Source organism: Schistocerca serialis, chromosome 1 (assembly GCF_023864345.2).
Source record: "Schistocerca serialis cubense isolate TAMUIC-IGC-003099 chromosome 1, iqSchSeri2.2, whole genome shotgun sequence".
Classification (NCBI taxonomy): Eukaryota; Metazoa; Arthropoda; class Insecta; order Orthoptera; family Acrididae; genus Schistocerca; species Schistocerca serialis.
The window spans coordinates 1074865706-1074890392 of NC_064638.1; the positions used below are offsets into that span (position 1 = coordinate 1074865706).

The window sequence follows — 24687 nt, forward strand, 5'->3', positions numbered from 1 at the left end:
GGAGCCCCATCCTGCTGAAAGATGAACGAAGAGTCCGATTGGATTTGAGGCATCAGCCATTGCTGCAACGTGTCCAAGTAGGAATATCCTATGACAGTGCTCTCGGCGAAGAAGAATGGTCCGTACAGCTTTCGACTTGACAAGGCACAAAAAACATTTACCTTTGGGAAATCATGCTCAAATTCAATGCATTCGGTGCATACTTTGCACCCCAGATTCGACAATTATGCCTGTTCACTTTCCCATTAGTGTGAAAAGTGGCTTCCTCGCTAAAAATTAAGCTATCAACAATGCCATCCCCATCCTCATTCAGTTGTTGCAACTGCGAACTAAACTCCAACGCATGTCTTTGTCGTCGTCATTGAGCTTCTGCGCTAGCTCCAATTTGAATGGTTTCATAGGCAGCTTCTGTCGCAGGACTTTCCACACTGTCACTGGAGCCATTTTGAGTTCACGGGATGCACGACACACCGATTTCTTTGGACTCCTTATGAATGTCTCTCTTATGCACTCCACATTCACTTCACTCATACTGGGACGTCCTCTTCTCTTTGTCGGGCACAAGCAACCCGTCGTAACGAATTTGTTGTGCCAGTGGTAAATGGCCTTCCTTGTTGGTGGCTTCTTACCGTACTTGGTTCTAAACATCCGTTGAACAGCTGTAGCGCACTTGCTTTTGTCGAACTCCAACACACAGAAGCTCACTACGTACCAACTCGCCATGTTTGCGACTAGCCCTGACTATCGGCAAATTGCCAAACTACGCTTGGCGGTAAACATGAAAAAAAAAAAAACTTTCAGAGTTTCTCTTCGAAATGATGTACGTGTGAGATCTGTACAATGTTTGGTTCTTGTAAAATAAATAATTGAAAGTGTTCCCGAACTTTATGTACACCCTGTGTAATTTCATTTGAAACATGTACGTCATACCTCACGAAACTGACTTTTCTGAGTTGTAGGTAGTTCCCGCAATGGACCAGAGATTGCTTATTATTCACTTCGCAACGCATAAACGAAATAACTGACAGTACAACAGAATAGTAATTATATAATGACTATTGCATCACTTTGGGGCTTACACCGTTTTGTTATTATTATGAGTATTATTATTAGCAGTGGTCATACACAAAGTATTAGCAGGATGAAGTCTTCCAATTTCTGTTAGCTCATAAGTAAGAAGTTCAGCAATCAAGTGATTTACAAACAATAAATATAGTCTGCAAATTTTAACTTGGCTGATTTCAAATGGAGATATAAGGCGTGAGTGTAGCAGGTGTCACTAGGAAGAGGACTGGTGCATAGTAAGCATCTTTTGTAACAAGAGTCTGCTTGCAGTGTGGGTACTTCGCTTTCTTTCCTGAGAAGGAGTTGTGTACAGGTAGCACTCACAATGCGCTGAGAATTGGTTAACTATCCTCTAAAAAGAGGTTGTTAGAAATAAACACTAACAACTGACACAATGGCTCATTAGTTCGTGGTTTAATAAAACACCCATGAAAGCTACATATCATTTACCTTCACTTATTTTAAAAATAAAAGTGTGCAAAGAAAATTATTTTTCATTTTAAAGCTTAGTTGGGGGCGGGGGTGGAGGTGGAGATTGGAGGCACATTGGACTCGTGGGTAAAGGTGTCGGAAAGGTTGGAAACCACTGACATAGAAAGAGGGGTGACACGATCACCTTGCAGATTGCAGCGATTCAGTGTTCAAGAATTCGTAGAAAAGAAAACAATCTTTGACCGCAAATTTATTTAATTCAATTGTATACCGTGCACACAGTCAGCGACATGCTTTATGTAGCGGCCAATCCCCCGTAGTTGTAAGTATTGCAGCTGTAAGTACAGTATGCCCTACATCATAGTATTATCATGTTTTTTTTTATCTTGTGATGATGCAAGTCTGGTTAAGAACGGTATTTGCTTGTATTACTAAGTTTAATGAGACAGGTATGTTATTTGTCAGTCTTAACACATACAGTCGCGACACCCCTGCACATTTTTGTTACACACAGCGACAGTGGAGCTTCAGTGTATTAATAGCGATCACAGTTTGCGTACAGCAAAAATAGAAATAAAAATTTAAAAAACTGAAGAAGGCTGCTGCGAAAGTAAGTGGAACCCTGAGAAGTTAAGGCTGGGGATGCTACTTCAGCTTAACTTATTGTGAGACAAAGAACGACCCGCCAGTGTCAATGAGTAACGTCGAACACATTTGATGAGCATTGTATCACTTTATATTTTTTCTGAGTACGAATTTTTCATTAAATTAACTTCTAATAGAGATTACTCTGCTGAATTTTCCACCGGGTTCAGAGATCGAAAGAAGTTGTGCGTGCAAAACAGCTCTAAATAGTTTCCGAATATTTATAAAAACTGGTACTACTTTCAGAAACAAAAGAGCAAATTGCTCACCGTGTTAGAACACATAAGCTATTTTCAGCGCTCAGTCTTGTGGTTGGGAAATTCAGAGAGTAATACGGAAGATGATTTGCGATTTGCTTGTAAAAACTTTCAGCTATTTTCTGCCTGCATTTGTTTTGCCCCGGTTTAATTCTGCGGCAATTGTTTCGATATCCTAGGTAACGATCTCACGCGAGATTCGTATGCGGCAGATTACCTGTGAAATGTGTCCTTAACGGCAAAATATGTACTGAGATGCGCTGCTCGGCGGTTGGCAGCATCGCTGCCAGATCGATTATCGCAGCAGGGCGGCACACAGCAGCTGGCAGCAGACGATGTGAACTGTTTTGCCGGCAGAAGTGCGTGTCTTTTACCCTCAACGATGGATGCAGCGGTGGTTGGATCCTCGCGCTGCAGGTTTGGCCGGGTCGGGTTTCATTTCGCAACGCATCGCGAAGCTTACAGCAGTGCTCATCGTGGACTCTTTGACAGCGCCCTTAATAGAGTGCTTTGTAGGTTATGACATGATCTCTTTATAGATGGGAGCTGCATGAAAGAGAATTGCTGTTAATGCTCGTGGCTGTCACTTCTTTCGTTATATGACACAGTCTTTTCTCGATATACCGGCGTATTTTGTTATTACTTTGGTGTCTTTGTTACTCATCTACATGTCTGTTAACGAGAAGGTGTCACCCCTTCGCTTGAATTAATAACATGCTGTCCGGCAACAATGCGTCAGCAATCCCATCAAATATGGTAGACGAGCCAATTTGCTTAGCTTACACAAGTAAAGTTTGGCATATTTCATTTTCATATTCCACCAGTTGCACATTCTTTCATTTGCATGCGAACGATGCCCTTGTGTTCGCAGGAATCGCGTCTAGAAATTCCGGGTTCTGGCGGCCGTAAGCTACAAATGCAGACGATGCCACATGTTGTTATTTGCTGTACTGAAGCCGGTGATTAAGACGTAGTGTATTATGCTAGAATTTGTATCCAAAATGGTGGAGATGCAAATAGCTGCTGAAAATAATGACAAAAACAAACTCCATAAGAAGCTGATATGCTGGTTTTGTTACTCCCGGAATAACTTTCAGATACCGTATATAAAATGGTTCTCCTTACTAAGGACACTGGATGAGTGTTTGACATTAGGTACGTGAAACTTTCATATTGCTTATGTTTTATTTTGTTTCGTGAATGATACTCCGCATTTCTGGTTTTGCGATGGAAGCTTAAAGAGATAGGAAGCAAAGGTTTCTTCCTCGTGTGTTTAAGCCGATGGTGACAGTTGTTTGCATCCCAGCTTTTCCAGTTAATGACGAACTGTTTTTAAAACAATCAGACGAGCTCTATAAAATGTTGGAAGTACTGTTTTGACTGCTGATTGAAAATTTCAACTTATACGCTACGCCAGCCGATCGTAAAAATTCAGTGTTTTTACTCTTTTTAATTTCAACAGTGTCATTTTTTTCCTGACTGTGGTAATACCCTGTCATACGAAGTTCAGAACATTACATTGAAGCTGATGGAAAAAAACCTTGAATTTTTAGTGTGATAGTTATGTAACCATCACTGAGGTGTAAAATGAAAGCGAATGCTGTTGTTCCAGATAATCAACAGAAATCATGTTGTTCGGAACATACCGTCGGTGTACCTTACATTACTGCCGTATTGTGCTTTGTATGAAAAGAACGCTGTTTATTGTATTAATTTATTTCTAAACGCGTTCCTACTACAGTACAGCTCCACTGTCGATGAAATTATGATTAATGCAGCTACATGAGATGTTAAGTGAAGAACAACACGAAGACGGAAGTCGTGACAGTGAAAAGGAAAGACGACATGGTTTGAAATGTTTTTAAAACAGTGTGACAGCGTTAATAAACGCCAAAAACAATTTTCCATTCATTGTGATTCTTTCTCACATCAGATGTGGCTGAATTAATGATACTCTCATCTACAATAGGACTGTACAGTAATATGACTGTGTTTCGAAATATAGAGTAACCAGGGGTATTTTTATAACAAGCAATAATGCAGCAATGAAAGCCCAAAGCAATCTCGAACAAAATATCTGAAATGGAAACTCATCTTTTCGTCCCAGGCGGCTACGGTGATTCCCCAGGATGATGCTTGGAAACTTTTTGAACTCCTGATGTACGCACATGTTCTGTGCTGTGTACGTAGCGACTCTCACGGAAGATAGGTAGATCGGGTGGAGAAATTCTTTCCAATCCCTTTGCGTTTCGCAGCGTTCAGACACAGGCAGTATAATTTTACGGCCATAGCTACGTAACACTGTTAGCAGTAGGCGTTGTAAGCGTCTCCCGAGGAATCCCAGGAATTGCCCTATCGCTCTTTTTGGTAACATATTACAAACAAGAAAATATTCAGAAGAGCTGTGCAAAACAACAACGAAGCAGACGACAATGGCTACCTCATACAACACGGTCAGTTAAATACCGTACCTAAACGTTGGCTGCAGTCAAAAAGCAAAAGACTGCTGGCCGAAGCTTTCCCGCTTCTACCAACTTTGACCATTCGGGACTTGGACCGGGCTGCCAACTACAAGTTAAGAAAATAAAACATGGTCTATAAATGGCTGCAATGTAGACGATATCTGTTTAAATCGTGCGATTAGCTAATTTCGACGACTTATCATTTTCAAGGGCAAGTGTAATATTACGTATTGCGTATCTTAATTATCAAATTATTTTTCGCTACACGTAAAAAGTAGACGTGTAGTGAAAAATAATTTGACAATTTCGACATTTGCCGGAAAATGACAGGTCGTCGAAATTTGCCAGTCGCACGATTTAAATAAAGATCGTTTACTTTTACTGCCTAAAACGGACCATGTTTTCTTTTATTAAGCATTTGGAGGCAGTGGATCCACACAAAACAACATTTTAAAACTTAAGATACTATCATATAGTAACAAGTAACATTCTTGGTCTTGCAACGACCACAGGAAACTTATGTGCTTTATCCACTGACTCTTGGTGATTTCTGTTAGTGTTGCGGTGCCTTTATATCTTTAGTGCTTCTTCCAGGTGCCTGCAGTCAGAAACTAGTGTAAAATTTGTATCATGCCATCTGCTTACAATCTGAATGGAGTTCATTTGCCGTATACATTTAAAAACTACAGAATTTGCTCTTTTCCCGTAGTTACTTTTACATATTTTTGTGTTCCATTGTTTGTGCAGCTGACTGGAGGTTGTATCGTCACAATCCAAATGCTCTTTCAAGGAAACGAATTGACCAAGTGGAAGAACAGCATATAGTGGGACACATCATATACCACGTTATCGGACTGCGTGCACAAACATCATCTTGCTGCAGAATGGATTTTTATCCTCTGTGGCTTTGTATAAGCAAAGGATGTTACAGAATTTCGTTCACATTCCCTTATGTTGTATCCATGCTTAAACAAACACGAAAAGTAACAGTGAGTGATAAATAAACTGTTGACAGTAATTAGTAAGTGACCATTCATAGAATCTGTTACCCCTAGCTCCTAACATAATGTGACTCGAAGTGTAATCGGAGATAGGTCACTGAAAAGTATTTTCAGGAAGGAAAGTTGAAAACTTTTTGTTGTGAAATGTTCGCTTTACAAGGATAATTTATTGGCTGAGCGGACAAGGGTAAATACAAGAACGTCAACCACAGAGCAGGAATAGCATTAATTATCTGCTTCATGACCTGTCGTTGCCAACGTCAGGACACTACGCCGCCTCTGTCGTAGGTAAAATTTCACCCCAATATTTTCCACTTTTTTTCTCTTTCTATTTTGAAGCTTTTAAATTGGCATTTGACAGTTGCATATGTAACATTCAGATTCTTTTATCGTTTCCGGTACTTGAAAATAATGCACTTGCATACCAGTGGACAGTATCGAAGAAAATAATGCACTTGCATACCAGTGGACAGTATCGAATTGTGACCAGATCGTTGAAGTCGTCCTCAACATAATCATCATCATTTCCCAACTTCAGTTTCTCAGGTGCAGTGTGTTCGCCGTTTCTTTCTGTCATTGTTCAATTTTTTGTCTATGGTACCTTCCCAGTTCCAGCTTAGTTTCTCCACCTCTGATTTCACTGTCTTGGCCGAGCGGTTAAAGGCGCTACAGTCTGGAACCGCACGACCGCGACGGTCGCAGGTTCGCATCCTGCCTCGGGCATGGCTGTGTGTGATGTCCGTAGGTTAGTTAGGTTTAAGTAGTTCTAAGTTCTAGGGGACTTATGACCACAGCAGTTGAGTCCCATAGAGCTCAGAGCCATTTGAACCATTTTTTTCACTGTCTTTAATGAGTTTACTTAGCGTTTCATGTGGACTTTCCCCTTTTAGTCCTACGTAATGTTTTTGTGACGCTGCTTTATATTTCTCTGTTCTCTTCCAGTGAGCATACCATTCCAGTCTGTACTACCCTTTAACATCAGTAATAGGCATTTTGACACCAGCGTAATTCGTTCCGGAACCACTGGACTCGTATTGGAGAGATCTGAGTTTTCAGTCCATATACAGCTAATGTGTTTTAATTATTATGAGGTTGATGTTAGGGCCTACTCACTTTAAACGAAGCCAGCATGGTTTCTTCTATAAGATATCGCGCTCCTTTATTCATCCGAGCTAGTACTTACCCACTGTAAACAGTAATTATTGTCATTCACATAATACACATTTGAAGCATTGAGCTAACTATGCGAATACCAGACTAGAATAAGGAGCAAGGTTCAGGAAATAGTGAGGAAGATACATGATCAGAAATGGAGTAGTTACATGGGCAGCTGGATAGAGGTAGGTGATTTGCGCATATGCGAATTGAACGGAACACAAGCTTTCTGTGTTGGGTTCGAATGCAACTGTTGTTTGGGGTGACACCATATTCTCCATAATAATCATCGCCTGTTTGGAAAGCATCATAATGTGAAACTGAATTTGCAATATTTATTACAGAATGTCTTAAAAGCCACATATCAGCAGAACCTCACTGTCACTGATTCTTTTCTCATCCTCTTCAACATTTTCAGTATTTACAAAATAATTAAAGCTCTGTAAATGCAAATCTGCACTATTGAGCTAGACGTTTGACTCGATGTTGTTTATAGAAGAAGCATTCAGCATAGTATGAATTTTAATTTGTGAGTGCTCACTGCTCTCGTTCATGACGCATAATGATGCACAGAGGCCACAGAAGTCATGGGATATCTCCTAATATCTTGTTTGGTCTCGTTTTGTCCGACGTTGTGCATCAGTTCGACATGACACAGATGCAACAAGTCATTGGAAGCCCCCTGCAGAAATTTTGAGCCTTATTGCCTCTATAGTCGTCGATAGCTACGAAAGTGCTGCCGGTGCAGGATTTTGTGCACGAACTGACCTCTTAGATTACGTCCCCAAAATGTTAGATAGGATTCATGTCGGGCGATCTGGGTGACCAAATCATTCACGCGAATTTTCCAGAATGTGCTTCAAACGAGTCGTGAACAATTTGGCTTGGTGACATGCGTTGTCATTTACAAAAATTCCATCAATGTATGGGAAGTCCATGGATGGCTGCAAATGGTCTCGAAGTAGCCGAACATAGCCATTTCCAGTCAATGATCGGTTCACTTGGACCAGAGGACCCAATCTATTGCATGTAAACACAGCCCACACCATTATGCACCAACCACAGCTTGCACAGCGCCTTGTTGACAACTTGGCTTTATGGCTCTGTGGTGTCTGCAGCACACTCAAACCGTACCATCAGCTCTTACCAACTGTAATCCCAACCCATCTGACCAGGTCACGGTTTTCCAGTCGTTTAGGATCCAACTGATATGGTCATGAGCCCAGAAGAGGTGCAGCAGGCGATGTTGTGCTGTTAACAAAGGCACCCACGTCGGTTTTCTGCTGCTATAGTCGATTAACGTCAAATTTATTCGCACTGTCCTAACAGATAAGTTCATCGTACGTCCTACGTTAATTTCTGCCATAATTTCACGATTGTCTGTTAGCAAGCGTTGCTGCTCTCAGTCGTTAAGTAAAGGCCGTCAGCCGCTGTGTTGTTTGTGGTGAGAGGTAATGCCTAAAATTTGGTATTCACGGCATGCTCTTGACATAGTGGTCTCGGAATACTGAATTCCGTAACGATTTCCGAAATGGAATGTCCAATGCATCTAGCTCCAACTACCATTCCACGTTCATAGTCTGCTAATTCCTGGTGCGCAGCCATAATCACATCATAAACCTTTTCACACGAATCACCTGAATGCAACTGGCAGCTCCATCAATGCACTGCCCTTTTATACCTTGTGTATACCATACTACCACCATCTGTTATGTGCATATTGCTATCCTCTGACTTTTGTCACCCTAGTGTAGACATTAGCTGGTACAGTAGGCTGAACGCAGAGGTCCAATTACACATGGCAGTGAATAATTTGCAGGTGGATATGTTCGATAAATCTTACTGAAAGGTTACCAAAAGATGTTAGCAATTGAACAAGGAAGAAACTATAAGGCGCCTTAATTGTTTTTCATAGCCCTTTATTCCATTTATCTCTTCATGTATTTATCTGCACTGAGCCATAGCAGGACTATGTGGTAATGTAACCATTACCACAGTGCACAGCTGTCGTCAGAAGACATTATCTTGTAGATGGAAGGTGTACAGTGTCCAAGGCAAAATTAAAAACCTGTGGTCCAGCTTGAGAGAGACTACTACACCTGAAATTCGAGTGATCTAACATAATTTAGAATGCAATGCGAGTGCAAATACTGTTTCCAAAGTGAAAGTAAAAGGGTCAGGTCTGGGTTATTAAAAAAGGAGTTTCTGACAGGGCAGGAAATCGACCATGGTCTTTTCAATTGAACCATCCTAACGTTTGCTGTAAGGGATTTAATGAAATCATGGCAATGCTGAAAGTCAATGAAAGGATGGGGATTGGAATTCAGAAGGAAAGGAGGAAGAGTAGGGGTTAATATCTCATTGATGACAATCATTAGAGGCAGAGCACACACTCGGATAAGGAAGGCGACGGAAGGAAATTGACCTTAAGCATTTTAGGGAAGTATTGGAAAGCTTCAAACTGGGTGGTGAGATAGGGATGTCAATCCCCCCCGCCTACTGAATCTGATGCCAGGGACTTAAATACTCCATCACCTCGCTGGGTGAATTGTTTCCAGATGCAATGCTCTCATACAGTAATAAGGGATATTGAAAGTTGGTTTAAACCAGAAATTGACAACAAATGAATCCACAGGAATAAATCCAAATACTTAATGCAGGAGCAAACAACATTTACTATGAGATGGTGTATTTGCTGCCATCAATAAGGAATTAAATTAAAATCCACTTAAGTAATTATTGTTTGGGCAAGTATGACAATAAACAGCAGATTTAAAGAAATGAGTGGCGCCTTCTAATGGTTGTCAGACAGGTCTACAGAAGACTGAAATCTTCAGTTCATTAATAAAAATACACCCTAGTCTTCTCAAAGAGGAGGGTTTCAGCCCCTCCCTCTTCCTGCCCTCCTTCTCTCACCTCGCCTCCTCCTGCCCCCCCCCCCCCCTTTCCACACAGACTGAAAAAATTATATAATGTCCTAAGTCATGGATGATCAAAAACATACTTGTGAAAGTGCTACAAATTTTCTTTCAAAAATAAAATGGAATGTTAAGGAAACCACCTGTAATAGAGTGTATTAGCCTACATTTACCAGTGACAAATTCGATATCTTCGATAACAGGACAAATCGGTTTTATCACATGATGCATTTATCTATGAGGAAATGTCTTCTGATAAAATAATTGCAATAATAATCAAAGACAGTTTTTAGGGATATGCATTGCTAGTTGCACTTTCATAGTATTTACACACATCTAGTGTGGCAGAAGCAGCTTAATTTCTTGTTATGGGCTTGTTTAACTCACAGAAGTTAAAAAATCTGGACTGGCAGACTGCAATGAAAGTCTCCTAAAATCACCAGAAAATCTGTTACCATAATGTACTATACAACACAAAATAATATGTCACACATTTATGAACAAAAATATTGGAGCACTGTTAAACCATTGGTAAAAAATTTGTTGTTTGATACTTTTATATGAGTCTGTGTAACACATTGAGGTTTAAGATGGCACAAGGTGTTAACTGTTACATATGAACACAGTTGATGGCATACTGGTTAGCGATATTTTCACGGTTAAACAACTGTCTTACCTTTGGTCTCTTTGATTGTCACATATGTTTTAGCTAATGGTTTACACATATTTATTTTAATGAAATATGTGACAGTAATGTTTCTGCTCATGGGTATTCTATTAGTTGAATGACAGGGGTGGCAGTTTGCCTTCAGTATTATTAACAATCTTGCTTACTTGATGTAAGAAGCAGAGTCTTGCAGCGATGATATTGAATAAGAAGTTTTTGGGTTTCTAACCATGTCAAGTGATTGAAATTGCATGAAATTTCAGATGAGCACTCCTTGGCCATGTCAAGAGCACCTGGAGGTCAACAAGGTACCATGTGAGTGTGTCCAATCTTACACTGGACAAACAATGTTCACTATAGAATAGCACAGGAAGGAGCATAAGAGATTTTATCACGTACTCCGAGAAATCTGCTGTAGCTGAGCATGCTTTAGAAAGCGCTCATCATATTAGTTTTGATAACACCTCTGTCGTGGCTCACACTAACAGTTTCTGGGATTGCGTGCTTAAAGAAGCTATTGAAATAAAAATCACTGATCATGACCTTTGATAGAGATGGCGACCTGCAGCTCAGTGTGGCATGGGATCCAGCAATTTTGTGGTTGAGGTGAGCACATCATGTGGCGAGTCAATGTATACCTATATATGGCAATGCTGTTAGCACCAGTAATGTCACAGCCAGCAGCTGATATATATAATGGTGTACCAGAAGTACACTGGCAATCATATCATTGACAATGGCCAAGGGGTGCTTGGCCGAAAGCTCGTGTAATTTTAATCACTTGATGTGGCTGGAAACTCGAGAACTTTATATTCAGTTTCCAGTTCAGTTTTTATTCAGATCTCATCAGTAGCTATCGTGTCTAGGAAACAGTAGAGCACAAAGGTATCCTTTTATTCAGTACACTTATGTGCCTATAAGTCTGTTCTGTGTTTGCTGTATCTTTTTGTTTTGTATCTATATTTAAACAGTGATTCAAAAAATTTCATTCTTGGTGCTCAAATTTTCAAAAACATTGTTGTCATATATTTATTCATGTAAATATTTTGTACAAGACTTGTTTGTTGTCTTGTTTGACTTTCCACAGTTATATTGTCAAGAAATAATATTTACTTATTTAGAAGTCAAACTTTTTTTCGGATATGAAAAATGATTGTTCTTTTTTTCCTTCTTTTTACAGATCAGAAATGGTTCCATTACGAACTCAGTCTGTGATAATGGCTGCAGTGCAGGATGTGAGAAAGATGAGTGCGATAGACTGGATCATTCTAGTTATTCACTGCTCAACTTTAATGATGCCCCTTCATACCTTAAGTTTAACCCTTATATCCGGACTGGTTATCGTGGATATCTTACAACGAAGATGTGCCTGGAGAGGTATGTGGTAGTATCTTTAAGTTGATTTATTTGTAACAAAACAATAGTTGTTAACTATAGTATATAACAATTTTTTCGTCGCCTTACTAATCTGTGTTAATTGATGGAATCTGAAGTGATCTGGTATAAAGCAGTTTGCACAATCAAGAAGTGAAAACATTTTCATGAACGGGATGTCAGAGGATCACAGAACCAGGCAAAGCTTAACTAGAAGACATTTGGCATATAACGGTAGTGAAACACTGTAATCAGAAAAATTCTGGAATCAACATATCCATTAAAAACACCTTCTTCAGCTGATAGCATATGTGGTTACTCCTAGCCATCAAATGTGGTAGGCAGTGGTGTGTAATGCCCTTTGTGACTTGGGCCCAAATCTTTGTTGGTGGTTGATCGTGTTCCTGAGAAAGAGTTGTGTAGAGTCCAGGAATAGCACTTCGTATAAGTTGTAGGTTGAAGTCCATCTCTCTACTCCATCACAAAGATGCCGCAATAGGATTTAAATCCTGAGACCCCACAGCCATTTCATAGCAACTTGATATATATGTGCATTATTTGCATTTGTAAAAAGTTGTCCAAGTGGTTGCACTTTGTGAAATTATGCTGTAAATTTCAGTAAGAGACTACTCTACTCACAGTGAATGGGCAAAACAGTTGAATCATTCTGAGTTTAGTGCACTACTTTTTATTATCTTTGAAAGATGTGGCTGTTCAAAGCAGTAGTACCAAGTTCCTATACAGATAGGACAATTCTCATTTGTGGAACCAGCTTGATTGTCAATTGCACTGATCGATCACATCCTTTTTTCCACTTTCTTTTGTTCCTAATTATTCTTTACTTGGGGTTCTATTGTTTAATACGGTTTCAAGAGTACAGGGCAATTCAAATGGAATGCTTTACCAATCATTGTAGCCTAGTGATGCACCACAAGAATTCTAGACAACTTAAAAGAAAGTTTAAGATTTTGATTGTTCACAAGTGCAGTGAATATTCAAATCAACAACTCAAAACCATTGGACGAATTGCAGTGGGCATGATGACGCTGTGTTCTGTTCCTAGCTGCACAGATCTTTGAACCTGACACCATATGATTCCTTTTTGTAGGATTACGCGGGAAACCTCATATATGTGCCTCCTTTGCTGAAAACAGTTCCAGAACTCAAAATAAGCATGTATTGTTCAGAATGTGTGGTGTGAAACTGATTATTACTTAGGTGTTGTCGATGTGATCTCAGAGAGTCATACTGAACAACCATGAAATACGTAAAAAGCTTTTGAACTTTCTTTTCATTCTCTTTAATTCTTATTGGTATATTACTATGCATTAAATAGCTGTAGTCATTTGTAATTACTGTATTAATTATGATGTGTCCTGTATACAATAACTGTTGCTGAACTCAAATTATGTGTTTGTTGGAGGTTATATGTTACCAGACTTCAACACATTACTGTGGTAGTAAAAAATGGAAAGAATGACATATCAACTTCTGGCCCAGGATTTTAAGTGACATTTTTATCCTTATGTAGACTTTTCATGTACCTTGTTTGTTTTCTGTTTGCCTTTACTCATGCTGAACCATCTTTTAGCTTAAAGAACTCAAAATTTGATGTGCATATTTTTATTTTGTGGGTGTATCAGGTCTGATATTGTTAGGTCCAGTCATTGAATGATAAGTGGGTGTCATTACTGTTGTTAGCAGTTTTCCAGAGATCCAATTCAGCATTACTCAACCACCGAAATGCACATCAGTCGGTGGAAAAACTGTTACTCTACAATATTTGGTTATGAAAGCCGTATGTAACTACTACAAATTCAATTACTGCTCATCATATTGCTGGTAATCATTTATGAGAACTGACAAGAATATTCGTTTGTTGTTCTGCATAACCAAATAAGCATTTCTAATTTGATGTCAGTTGAAATAAAATGTTAAATACTATATAGCAAGGTATTTACAGAATAATGCATTTTATTGTGTACTAATGACTTCTCTATCATCACACACATTGTGAAAAAGTTGATTGTCTAGTTTCAAACTTCTTTCATATCTCCCAGGTTAGATGGACACTATTGTTTTACTAATAGACTACAGTCACAGTGGCACAGACATCAGGGCAATCCATTGACAACTGATATTGACTGAAGAAATGAGATCTTTTTCAAATCAGTATGCCAGGAGGTGCACAGTCTTCACGCAACTGATTTCATTGACCAGTTGTACAGACTTTGGATGAAAGTCAGCACAATTCAAACCAGTTGATTTACTTTGGTATAATCGGATGATGTTCCCATACACAAAATGTGGATTGTGTGAAAATTTTAAGTTTAGTGCAAGATAGATGGAGTTTTTCCCCCCATGAACCATGGACCTTGCCGTTGGTGGGGAGGCTTGCGTGCCTCAGCGATACAGATAGCCGTACCGTAGGTGCAACCACAACAGAGGGGTATCTGTTGAGAGGCCAGACAAATGTGTGGTTCCTGAAGAGGGGCAGCAGCCTTTTCAGTAGTTGCAAGGGCAACAGTCTGGATGATTGACTGATCTGGCCTTGTAACAATAACCAAAACGGCCTTGCTGTGCTGGTACTGCGAACGGCTGAAAGCAAGGGGAAACTACAGCTGTAATTTTTCCCGAGGGCATGCAGCTTTACTATATGGATAAATGATGATGGCGTCCTCTTGGGTAAAATATTCCGGAGGTAAAATAGTCCCCCATTCGGATCTCAGGGTGGGGACTACTCAAGAGGATGCCATTATCAGGAGAAAGAAAACTGACGTTCTACGGATCGGAGCGTGGAATGTCAGATCACTTAATCGGGCAGGTAGGTTAGAAAATTTAAAAAGGGAAATGGATAGGTTAAAGTTAGATATAGTGGGAATTAGTGAAGTTCGGTGGCAGGAGGAACAAGACTTCTGGTCAGGTGACTACAGGGTTATAAACACAAAATCAAATAGGGGTAATGCAGGAGTAGGTTTAATAATGAATAGGAAAATAGGAATGCGGGTAAGCTACTACAAACAGCATAGTGAACGCATTATTGTGGCCAAGATAGGTACGAAGCCCACACCTACTACAGTAGTACAAGTTTATATGCCAACTAGCTCTGCAGATGACGAAGTAATTGAAGAAATGTATGATGAAATAAAAGAAATTATTCAGATAGTGAAGGGTGACGAAAATTTAATAGTCATGGGTGACTGGAATTCGGTAGTAGGAAAAGGGAGAGAAGGAAACGTAGTAGGTGAATATGGATTGGGGCTAAGAAATGAAAGAGGAAGCCGCCTGGTAGAATTTTGCACAGAGCACATCTTAATCATAGCTAACACTTGGTTTAAGAATCATGAAGGAAGGTTGTATACATGGAAGAAACCTGGAGATACTAAAAGGTATCAGATAGATTATATAATGGTAAGACAGAGATTTAGGAACCAGATTTTAAACTGAAAGACATTTCCAGGGGCAGATGTGGACTCTGACCACAATCTATATACCTGTAGATGAAAACTGAAGAAACTGCAAAAAGGTGGGAACTTAAGGAGATGGGACCTGGATAAACTGAAAGAACCAGAGGTTGTACAGAGTTTCAGGGAGAGCATAAGGGAACAATTGACAGGAGTGGGGGAAAGAAATACAGTAGAAGAAGAATGGGTAGCTTTGAGGGATGAAGTAGTGAAGGCAGCAGAGGATGAAGTAGGTAAAAAGACGAGGGCTAGTAGAAATTCTTGGGTAACAGAAGAAATATTGAATTTAATTGATGAAAGGAGAAAATATAAAAATGCAGTAAATGAAGCAGGCAAAAAGGAATACAAACGTCTCAAAAATGAGATCGACAGGAAGTGCAAAATGGCTAAGCAGGGATGGCTAGAGGACAAATGTAAAGATGTAGAGGCTTATCTCACTAGGGGTAAGATAGGTACTGCCTACAGGAAAATTAAAGACACCTTTGGAGATAAGAGAACCACTTGTATGAACATCAAGAGCTCAGATGTAAACCCAGATCTAAGCAAAGAAGGGAAAGCAGAAAGGTGGAAGGAGTATATAGAGGGTCTATACAATGGCGATGTACTTGAGGACAGTATTAAGGAAATAGAAGAGGATGTAGATGAAGATGAAATGGGAGATACGATACTGCGTGAAGAGTTTGACAGAGCACTGAAAGACTTGAGTCGAAACAAGGCCCCCAGAATAGACAACATTCCATTGGAACTACTGACGGCCTTGGGAGAGCCAGCCCTGACAAAACTCTACCATCTGCTGAGCAAGATGTATGAGACAGGCGAAATTCCCTCAAACTTCAAGAAGAATATAATAATTCGAATCCCACAGAAAGCAGGTGTTGACAGATGTGAAAAATTACCGAACAATCAGTTTAATAAGCCACAGCTGCAAAATACTAACACGAATTCTTTATAGACGAATGGAAAAACTGGTAGAAGCCGACCTTGGGGAAGATCAGTTTGGATTCCGTAGAAATACTGGAACTCGTGAGGCAATACTGACCTTATGACTTATCTTAGAAGAAAGATTAAGGAAAGGCAAACCTACGTTTCTAGCATTTGTAGACTTAGAGAAAGCTTTTGACAATGTTGACTGGAATACTCTCTTTCAAATTCTAAAGGTGGCAGGGGTAAAATACAGGGAGCGAAAGGCTATTTACAATTTGTACAGAAACCAGATGGCAGTTATAAGAGCCGAGGGACATGAAAGGGAAGCAGTGGTTGGGAAGGGAGTAAGACAGGGTTGTAGCCTCTCCCCGATGTTATTCAATCTGAATATTGAGCAAGCAGTAAAGGAAACAAAAGAAAAATTCGGAGTATGTATTAAAATCCATGGAGAAGAAATAAAAACTTTGAGGTTCGCCGATGACATTGTAATTCTGTCAGAGACAGCAAAGGACTTGGAAGAGCAGTTGAATGGAATGGATAGCGTCTTGAAAGGAGGATATAAGATGAACATCAACAAAAGAAAATGAGGATAATGGAATGTAGTCGAATTAAGTCGGGTGATGCTGATGGAATTAGATTAGGAAATGAGACACTTAAAGTAGTAAAGGAGTTTTGCTGTTTGGGGAGCAAAATAACTGATGATGGTCGAAGTAGAGAGGATATAAAATGTGGACTGGCAATGGCAAGGAAAGCGTTTCTGAAGAAGAGAAATTTGTTAACATCGAGTATAGATTTAAGTGTCAGGAAGTCATTTCTGAAAGTATTTGTATGGAGTGTAGCCATGTATGCAAGTGAAACATGGACGATAACTAGTTTGGACAAGAAGAGAATAGAAGCTTTCGAACTGTGGTGCTACAGAAGAATGCTGAAGGTTAGATGGGTAGATCACATAACTCATGAGGAAGTATTGAATAGGATTGGGGAGAAGAGAAGTTTGTGGCACAGCTTGACCAGAAGAAGGGATCGGTTGGTAGGACATGTTCTGAGGCATCAAGGGATCACCAATTTAGTATTGGAGGGCAGCATGGAGGGTAAAAATCGTAGAGGGAGACCAAGAGATGAATACACTAAGCAGATTCAGAAGGATGTAGGTTGCAGTAGGTACTGGGAGATGATGAAGCTTGCACAGGATAGAGTAGCATGGAGAGCTGCATCAAACCAGTCTCAGGACTGAAGACCACAACAACAACAACAGATGGAGTTTGCAGCATCGTGACAATGACAAGTATGATTGTGTGCTGAAAATTAATGCCTCCAGATATTTCATTCGTTTCTCAATATCAGCTGAGGTATTACAGTCATGCACATTACTCAGTTGACATTACCATTTTGCTGATGTAAATTGCAACCCTCGGCTGCTGGAGGTCTCCAAATTGTAGTGTGTAACATGGCCATGCGTAACTTCACTATGTTGGTGCACGAGAAACAACTTGCTTTAGTTGAGTTTCTGAGCACAGAAAATGTGCCTCTGATTGAAATCCATAAAAGAATGAAAGCTTGTACGGTGAGGGTTGAGGGCTGTATCGACAACAGTAATGTGCAACATTGGGTAGTTCGTGCTCGTAATTAGGATAATGGTGGTGCTAACCTCAACATGTGAGAAAGAGCTCGGAGTGGATGACCGTGTTAGCAACTAACAAGACCCGTTGCAATTAGGTTAATGAAATAATCAGAGAAAATCATTTGAAAAAACAGCATCTCTCAGGTAAGGATGGTATATCACGGAAATGTGTACGGCCATCGTTCAAGAAGAGCAGTACAAAAAACAGTGGGTGTCTTGAATGCTCACAACAGAGAAGATTGGACATCTGTCAACAATTGCTTTTGCATTTGTTTTGAGTGGGGAAAGGGGGGGAGGGTGATAGGTGATGAAAGCAGGTTTCAGCATTTTGTCCCAACAACAAGAGAGCACCAATGGAGCTCAGCCAAAAAGGATCACCAATGCCAAAAAAGGTCATGGTTGCAGTGTTCAACCCTCAGGGCAAGACCCTCAGAAAACTGAAGTGTTCATCATGGATGTGGAATAAGTCAAGAAATCTTAAACATATTTTCATTTAAAATTTAATGTCACAAAACAAGTAAATGTTTAATACAGTCAGGTACATATGATAATTCTTAGGCTGTTGTAGCTATGCATCACCAAATAGGAAAATTATTTTACAACACGTATTTAAACTAATCACATTATCCCATTGAATTTGTACAGAAGTCAGATTATACTGATATTCACATTATTTGGTGTTATTAGTGACGAGTACAAATCAGTTGATTTGACTAAGTCATCAGTGCAGTAGAAGAAGTTGGCCAGCAATAAATCCTGTAGGCTTCTCTTAAACTTTGCTTACTTTATTTAAGATCAAAACTGTTACAGTAAGGGCAAGCAAATCAGCTTTGTAGGTACTCAACAAGAATTTATGCAACACCAAAATGCTAATGTAACAGTATGAAGTTCCACTACAGTAAAACAAGTAAAGTATCAGTGTTACTTCATAACAAAGAAAATTGACATAAAATACATACGTATTAAAGGTTACACGCAAAACCATTGTACAAGGAGCAGATTCTACTTTCAATCTTTAAGAGAATTTTTATAACAAAAATACAATCCAAATAAGCATCACCTGCAGCACGACAGTTATATAAGGAGCGGTTTGATTGCATAGAACATAATAAAAAATCAAATGACGTCAATTCCAGTGGCCAAACAATATGCATCTGAAAAACTTAGAGAATCTGGAACTGACAGATATGAAGCACAGTTAGAGGGCAAATACTGGCTTTATAATGTGTGCTTAACAGGTGAAATCGCACAGTACACACAGCAGTGCACACCACTTAATAACATCTGCAGACCTCCAACACAAGAGAACAGCACTATCTAGTAACACACTCACACAGGCAATTCTGTTGTCTTCAGATTCTGCTACAGTAACAGCCAGCCAAATAGCCCTGAGGCCAACTGCTCCCATTCCCGCCGTATCGCAGGTCTCCGGCCATCACCCTCTTTCTTGTGTTTTTCTATCCACCACTGCAGCCATGGCATGCAGTTAATCCAACGGCCACTTCCATGACTGAGCTCTAGCCCTGGTAGATACTCAATTGCCATCCAAAACTAGATCCCCTCATACTGCTATCTTTTCAGCAAAGGTTCACTCGCTGGCACCTATGTCATGATGCACTTGGTGCAGCACTGCCAACAAGCTGCTCAACCATGTATGCCACACAATGGTGCAGGTTTTTAATGTGTAGTGGCTGTGTGACATATTGTGACTGCACATAAACAGTAATAAAATAAACTGTCATATTATTCTGTTGCCACGTACAAATGTACCCGCACAGTAATGACCCACTCAATGTATTACACAGCGCAGTTGCATCAGATCCCAGTCAGTCACTTATCCAATTGCTAATTATCTCATAGGCCTCATTGTTGGATTGTGCTGCTAGCTTGGAATCTGGCTCATTTTCTTGCATGGATCATGAATTTTTATTCACATAGCTTACTGTTTATTTTATATTGCTGCCACTGACTTGGATATATGACAGCACAACTCAATACTGTTTTAGTTGAAGCAATAATAAAGGAATAGGTGTGTTCTTGCAGTTGTAAACCATCAGTGGAACAGTACAAGACTGTTATTTGTGATTGGCACATTTTATCCATAAGTACACCTGCTGTAGGGTTAATAGCAAAACCAGTAATGCAACACTTGCCTCCAAGCACAGAGGCACCATGGCACCCATCACACTCAAAGGGGTTAGAATAAGTTGTAACCACTGTGACCCACCCCCAAAAAACGTAAATAATAATTTAAAAAACTGAGGAATAGCTTACTTACTGAGACCAAGCTGTCGACTGATGTTATGGGACAACCTCTGGTCAAGACATGGTAACCATTGTTGATGCCACTGTGACCACGGCTTAACTACAGTACTTTTCTGTAGACATTCGTATTTACATTACCTTGCACTTGCATTTTATGCTCTATTTTTATTATGTTAATTTTTTAAAATAAAGATTTTGGAATTTGCATTTTATGCTGTATTTTTATTATGTTATCTTTTAAAATAAAGATTTTATTTTAATATTTTTCTTTTTCAGTGTGTTTTGGTGGACAAATGAGACAATAAACATTTGGAGTCACATATTTGGATGGATGTTATTCTTAGGACTGACACTGTATGATTTAGTTCTCCTTAACATCCATGCATCATTCGCAGACAAATTCATTGTAGGAGTTCTTCTTGGATGCTTCCAGGTATTTCAAACATTATTTAATATGGTAACATATGTCAGCAGATCTGGGGGGGGGGGGGGGGGGGGGGGAGCACACAAAGGCAAGTGCCTTTAAGTGCCTTTAGTTATTGGTGTGTGGCAAGACAACTGTTACATGTTAAATATAGACAGTATTGTAGACGATTAAATGACAGACTATTATTCATCTCATAAGAGTACAAAGTCTGTTCAAAAAATTCCGGAACATTCAAAATTTTGCGCCATTGGGGTGTTGGAGTGAAATGCAGTTTGCTTCCATGCACACTATGTGTTTAATGTATAACTGCCAGAACTTTCATTGTTATGTGTCTATTAGTTATTGTTCAGTGCTGTATTGAGTAGAATGTTGTGTCGCACAGTTTGCGAATTTCGATATGACAGAGTTAGAGGAGCAATGCGTCTGCATTAAATTTTGTGTGAAACTCAAGGAAACCTTTACAGAGACACGCCAAATGATGCAAGAAGCGTAGTGCTTAAGCTGTACTTGGTGTTACAAAAGGCTCACATGGCTAAAAATGGCCAGACAGAAGTTACAGATGACCCTCATTCAGTACGCTCTTCGACTTCTATCGACAATGCTCATGTCAGGAATGTCAGTGAAATTGTGCGTGTCAATCCAAGACCAACTGTCCAAGATATCACAGAAGAATGTGATACTTCAGTTGGATCATGTCATGAAATCCTGACACAGGATTGCCTAAATGAAAATGAGATGTTTCTTAAAAGAGCCGTAACTGATGATGAAATGTGGGTCTATGGTTATGATGTTGAAACCAAGGTTCATTCTTCACATTGGGTCAGGAAAGGTCCTCCAAGACCCAAAGAAGCTTGCCAGGTCAGATCAAATATCAGAGCCATGCTGTTAGTTTTCTTTGACTTTGAGGGATTAGCTCATTATGAATTTGTTCCACAGGGACAAACTGTTAATTGATGGTACCATCAGGACATGTTTTGCTGCCTGCAGGAAAATGTGAGAAGGAAACAGAGTGAAATGTAGTGAGACAATTCATGGGTCTTGCATCAGGATAACGCACTCACACATTCATCCCTGCTCGTGTGTGACTATTTCACAGAAAGTGATATCACTGTGCTGCCTCATCCTCTGTACTCTCCAGATCTGGCCGCGTATTTTTTTTTTATTCCCAAATTTAAAAACCTTGTTGAAAAGGGCAGATTTGCAATGACAGACGAGGTAAAAGAAAATTCACAGACGATCCAGCAAGAGTCATACCAAGACCTCTTCCAGATGTGGAAATGGTTTTGGGAGTGGTGTATCAGTTGTAGTGGAGAATATTTGGAAGGAGACTTTGCACATTAAGTAAAAAGTAAGTGTAGAAAAATTTTGTGGACAAAGTTTCAGAATTTTTTTTTAAGAGAGCTCCTCTAGGGGAAATCAGATCAGTTCAGTCAGAATATTAGAAGGAAATAAAGTAAATGGATTGTTTGTTTGCTTAGGAGATCCCAGCAGGAATTGGAAAGAAATTGATGTCATTTGTCTTTATGATCACCATATAATCTCTGAGGTGCATATTTATATAGAGCAAATATGGACAAATGTGTTGTCAAATTCATGAAAAGTAGTTATATGTTCAAAAATACAGAAATTATAAGTAATATCTCTATAGATTTCTGTGGGTTATAAATGATAACTGTTTACAATGTACTGCACTGGAGTAGGGGAAGTCGAAATGAACAACTTGACTTTTATCTACAAAAGTCACCTTAACTAAAGTGCACCTACACCATGTAATATTTTCAATATACTCTCATTCTCTTAACTTTATTAGTTTAAACTTACTGTTGAGGATATTGGGACAAAAAGAAAAAAAGAGGACTGTTGTAAAAGTTACATAAAAACTAATTACATTACCAATTTGATCCAAACCTAACCCTTAAAAGCACAGTAGTTTTGTAGTAAGATAGCCAGACCAACAAAGTGATTTAAGACCAATTGTTGATTTTATGCTGTTAAAGTTTCCTTTAATATTCAAGGTCAATTTTAGCCAAAATCTCAAGCATATGTTGTGCACTTCAGCTTAGGTGGCTTTTGTAGGTCAATTTGAGGCATTTCCCTGGTATGATAAAGCACAAGTGTCCTATATCAATTTGTTCATCTCGACTTGACCTGCACCACTGTGGTATGTTGTAAAAAATTATTGTTTGCATCCTGAGTGGAAAAATTGAGGGTAGTAGAGCAAAAGCAGAAATGGTGATCTTGGTTTTCGTAAGTTCCTTTACAAAGGAAAATACAGAACTACAGCCCCAGTTTAATTCTTTCACCATGTCAAAGATATGTGATATAGATGTTAGTGTCAGTGGCATTGAGAAATAGCTGAAATCACAGAAATTGTACAAGGCTTCAGGGGCTCTGTACAGAATTTGCAGCTGAATTAGCTCTAATTTTAACCATTATATACAAATGTCTCTGGAACAAAAATGTATGCCCTCTGACTGGAAGAAAGTATAGATTACACCCGTCTACAAGGATAGCTGAAATGATCCACAAAACTATCGTATCGTGCAGTCTAACCAACTGAGTCATTCTGCAAAATTAATTTAACTATTGATTAGGTTATTACAGATAAGATTATGTTCAAGTTATATCTTCAGTTTAAAAGAAAGGTATAAACCAAACAATGGGAAATCCAGGATGGAATGTAACAATATTATGAAAAGGAAAGTTGCTACTCACCATATAGCGGAGATGCTGAGTTGCAGATAGGAACAACAAAAAGACTGTCACAAATTAAGCTTTGAGCCATTTAGGCCTTCATCAACAATAAACGTACACACACACACACACACACACACACACACACACACACACACACACAAACACACATTTGCATTTGTGTGTGTTGTTGGAGAAGGTCTTAATGACAACCGTTTTGTTGTACCTATCTGCGACTCAGCATCTCCGCTATATGGTGAGTAACAACTTTCCTTTTCATAATTATGTTAAAAGAAAGGTATATGTGAAATAATTTAATTTTACAGAATGAGATGAAAAGTATTTGACCTTACATTATGAATTCAGACCCATTACTGCTCCAAGAACAGTTAAATGATTTCTAGCCTGCTGCGAAATGTGTTAGTATATGATCAGTCAGATGTATGCAGTTAATATTTGAGATTGCCTAACAATACTCTGCTCACACAAAACTTCATTAGTGAAGTCCAGTTGTAAGACATACTGAGAATTATTTTATTTTAGATGCTAAGTTCTGCTCCTGTTGGATTGCTCCTTCAGAAACTTTGCAGAAGGCTGTTAAAATTGAAATAAATCAGGGGAAGTGAGTTACTTGACAGTCTTCACTTAAGAGTTTTCTCTTTCCCAAAAATTTAAAACAGATTACAGAGGTAGCTCAAGAACACTGTTTAACAGATAGGTAGGCATTTTCGAAAGGTTGTTGCCCACCCAACCTATGCAATAACCTATACGATGCTCCGAGCCCTGCACCATTCTCAAATGGAGAACCTAGACGCAAGACCTGTACTATACGCCCACCTACTACCTCCTATTGCAGTCCAGTCATAGACATTTCGTATTCTGTAAAATATAGGCCCAAATGGGAAAGCATCCTTGTTACATACTAGTTGTGCTGCAATTACATTGCTGCATTCTATGAGGACTGACAGCTAATTACCTGCCTTCCCGAATAAATGTCTACTGCCAAACTGTTGTTAACCACAAAACTTGACCACCCAGTTGCTGGACACGCTGCACATCCATACCAAAGAGTTCAATGGCTACTTCACTGCCCATATCATTATCATCCTCTCACGCTGCTCTTAATGTACTGAACTTCATCATCCTCTTACCTTTACCCTCACTTTTCCTTGTCATTTCCCACACCATTCGTACCCAATATTCAACCTTCTACATATCCTCCTGGCCCCTCCCTCTTTGGTTTGTGAACATGCGCTGCTTCAGTCCACATCTTACCACCGCTGCTAAAAGCCACTTGTCTTCTCCTGTACCAATCT

At 39.4% G+C, this 24687-nt stretch overlaps 1 protein-coding gene across 2 annotated transcripts in view; it reads left to right on the forward strand.

Annotated features, from left to right (window-relative positions):
• Positions 1-24687, forward strand: part of LOC126415893 (progestin and adipoQ receptor family member 3-like) — a 193956-nt gene that overhangs the window by 145159 nt on the left and 24110 nt on the right. Inside the window, exons 1-3 of one of the 2 annotated variants that reach the window (XM_050083465.1) lie at positions 2734-2826; positions 11783-11979; positions 20527-20683. In XM_050083465.1, the coding sequence (XP_049939422.1) occupies positions 2782-2826; positions 11783-11979; positions 20527-20683 (399 nt within the window). In that variant the 5' untranslated portion in view covers positions 2734-2781. Of the gene's footprint in view, positions 1-2733; positions 2827-11782; positions 11980-20526; positions 20684-24687 lie in introns of those variants that run through there. The other variant, XM_050083464.1, reaches the window with a different exon arrangement.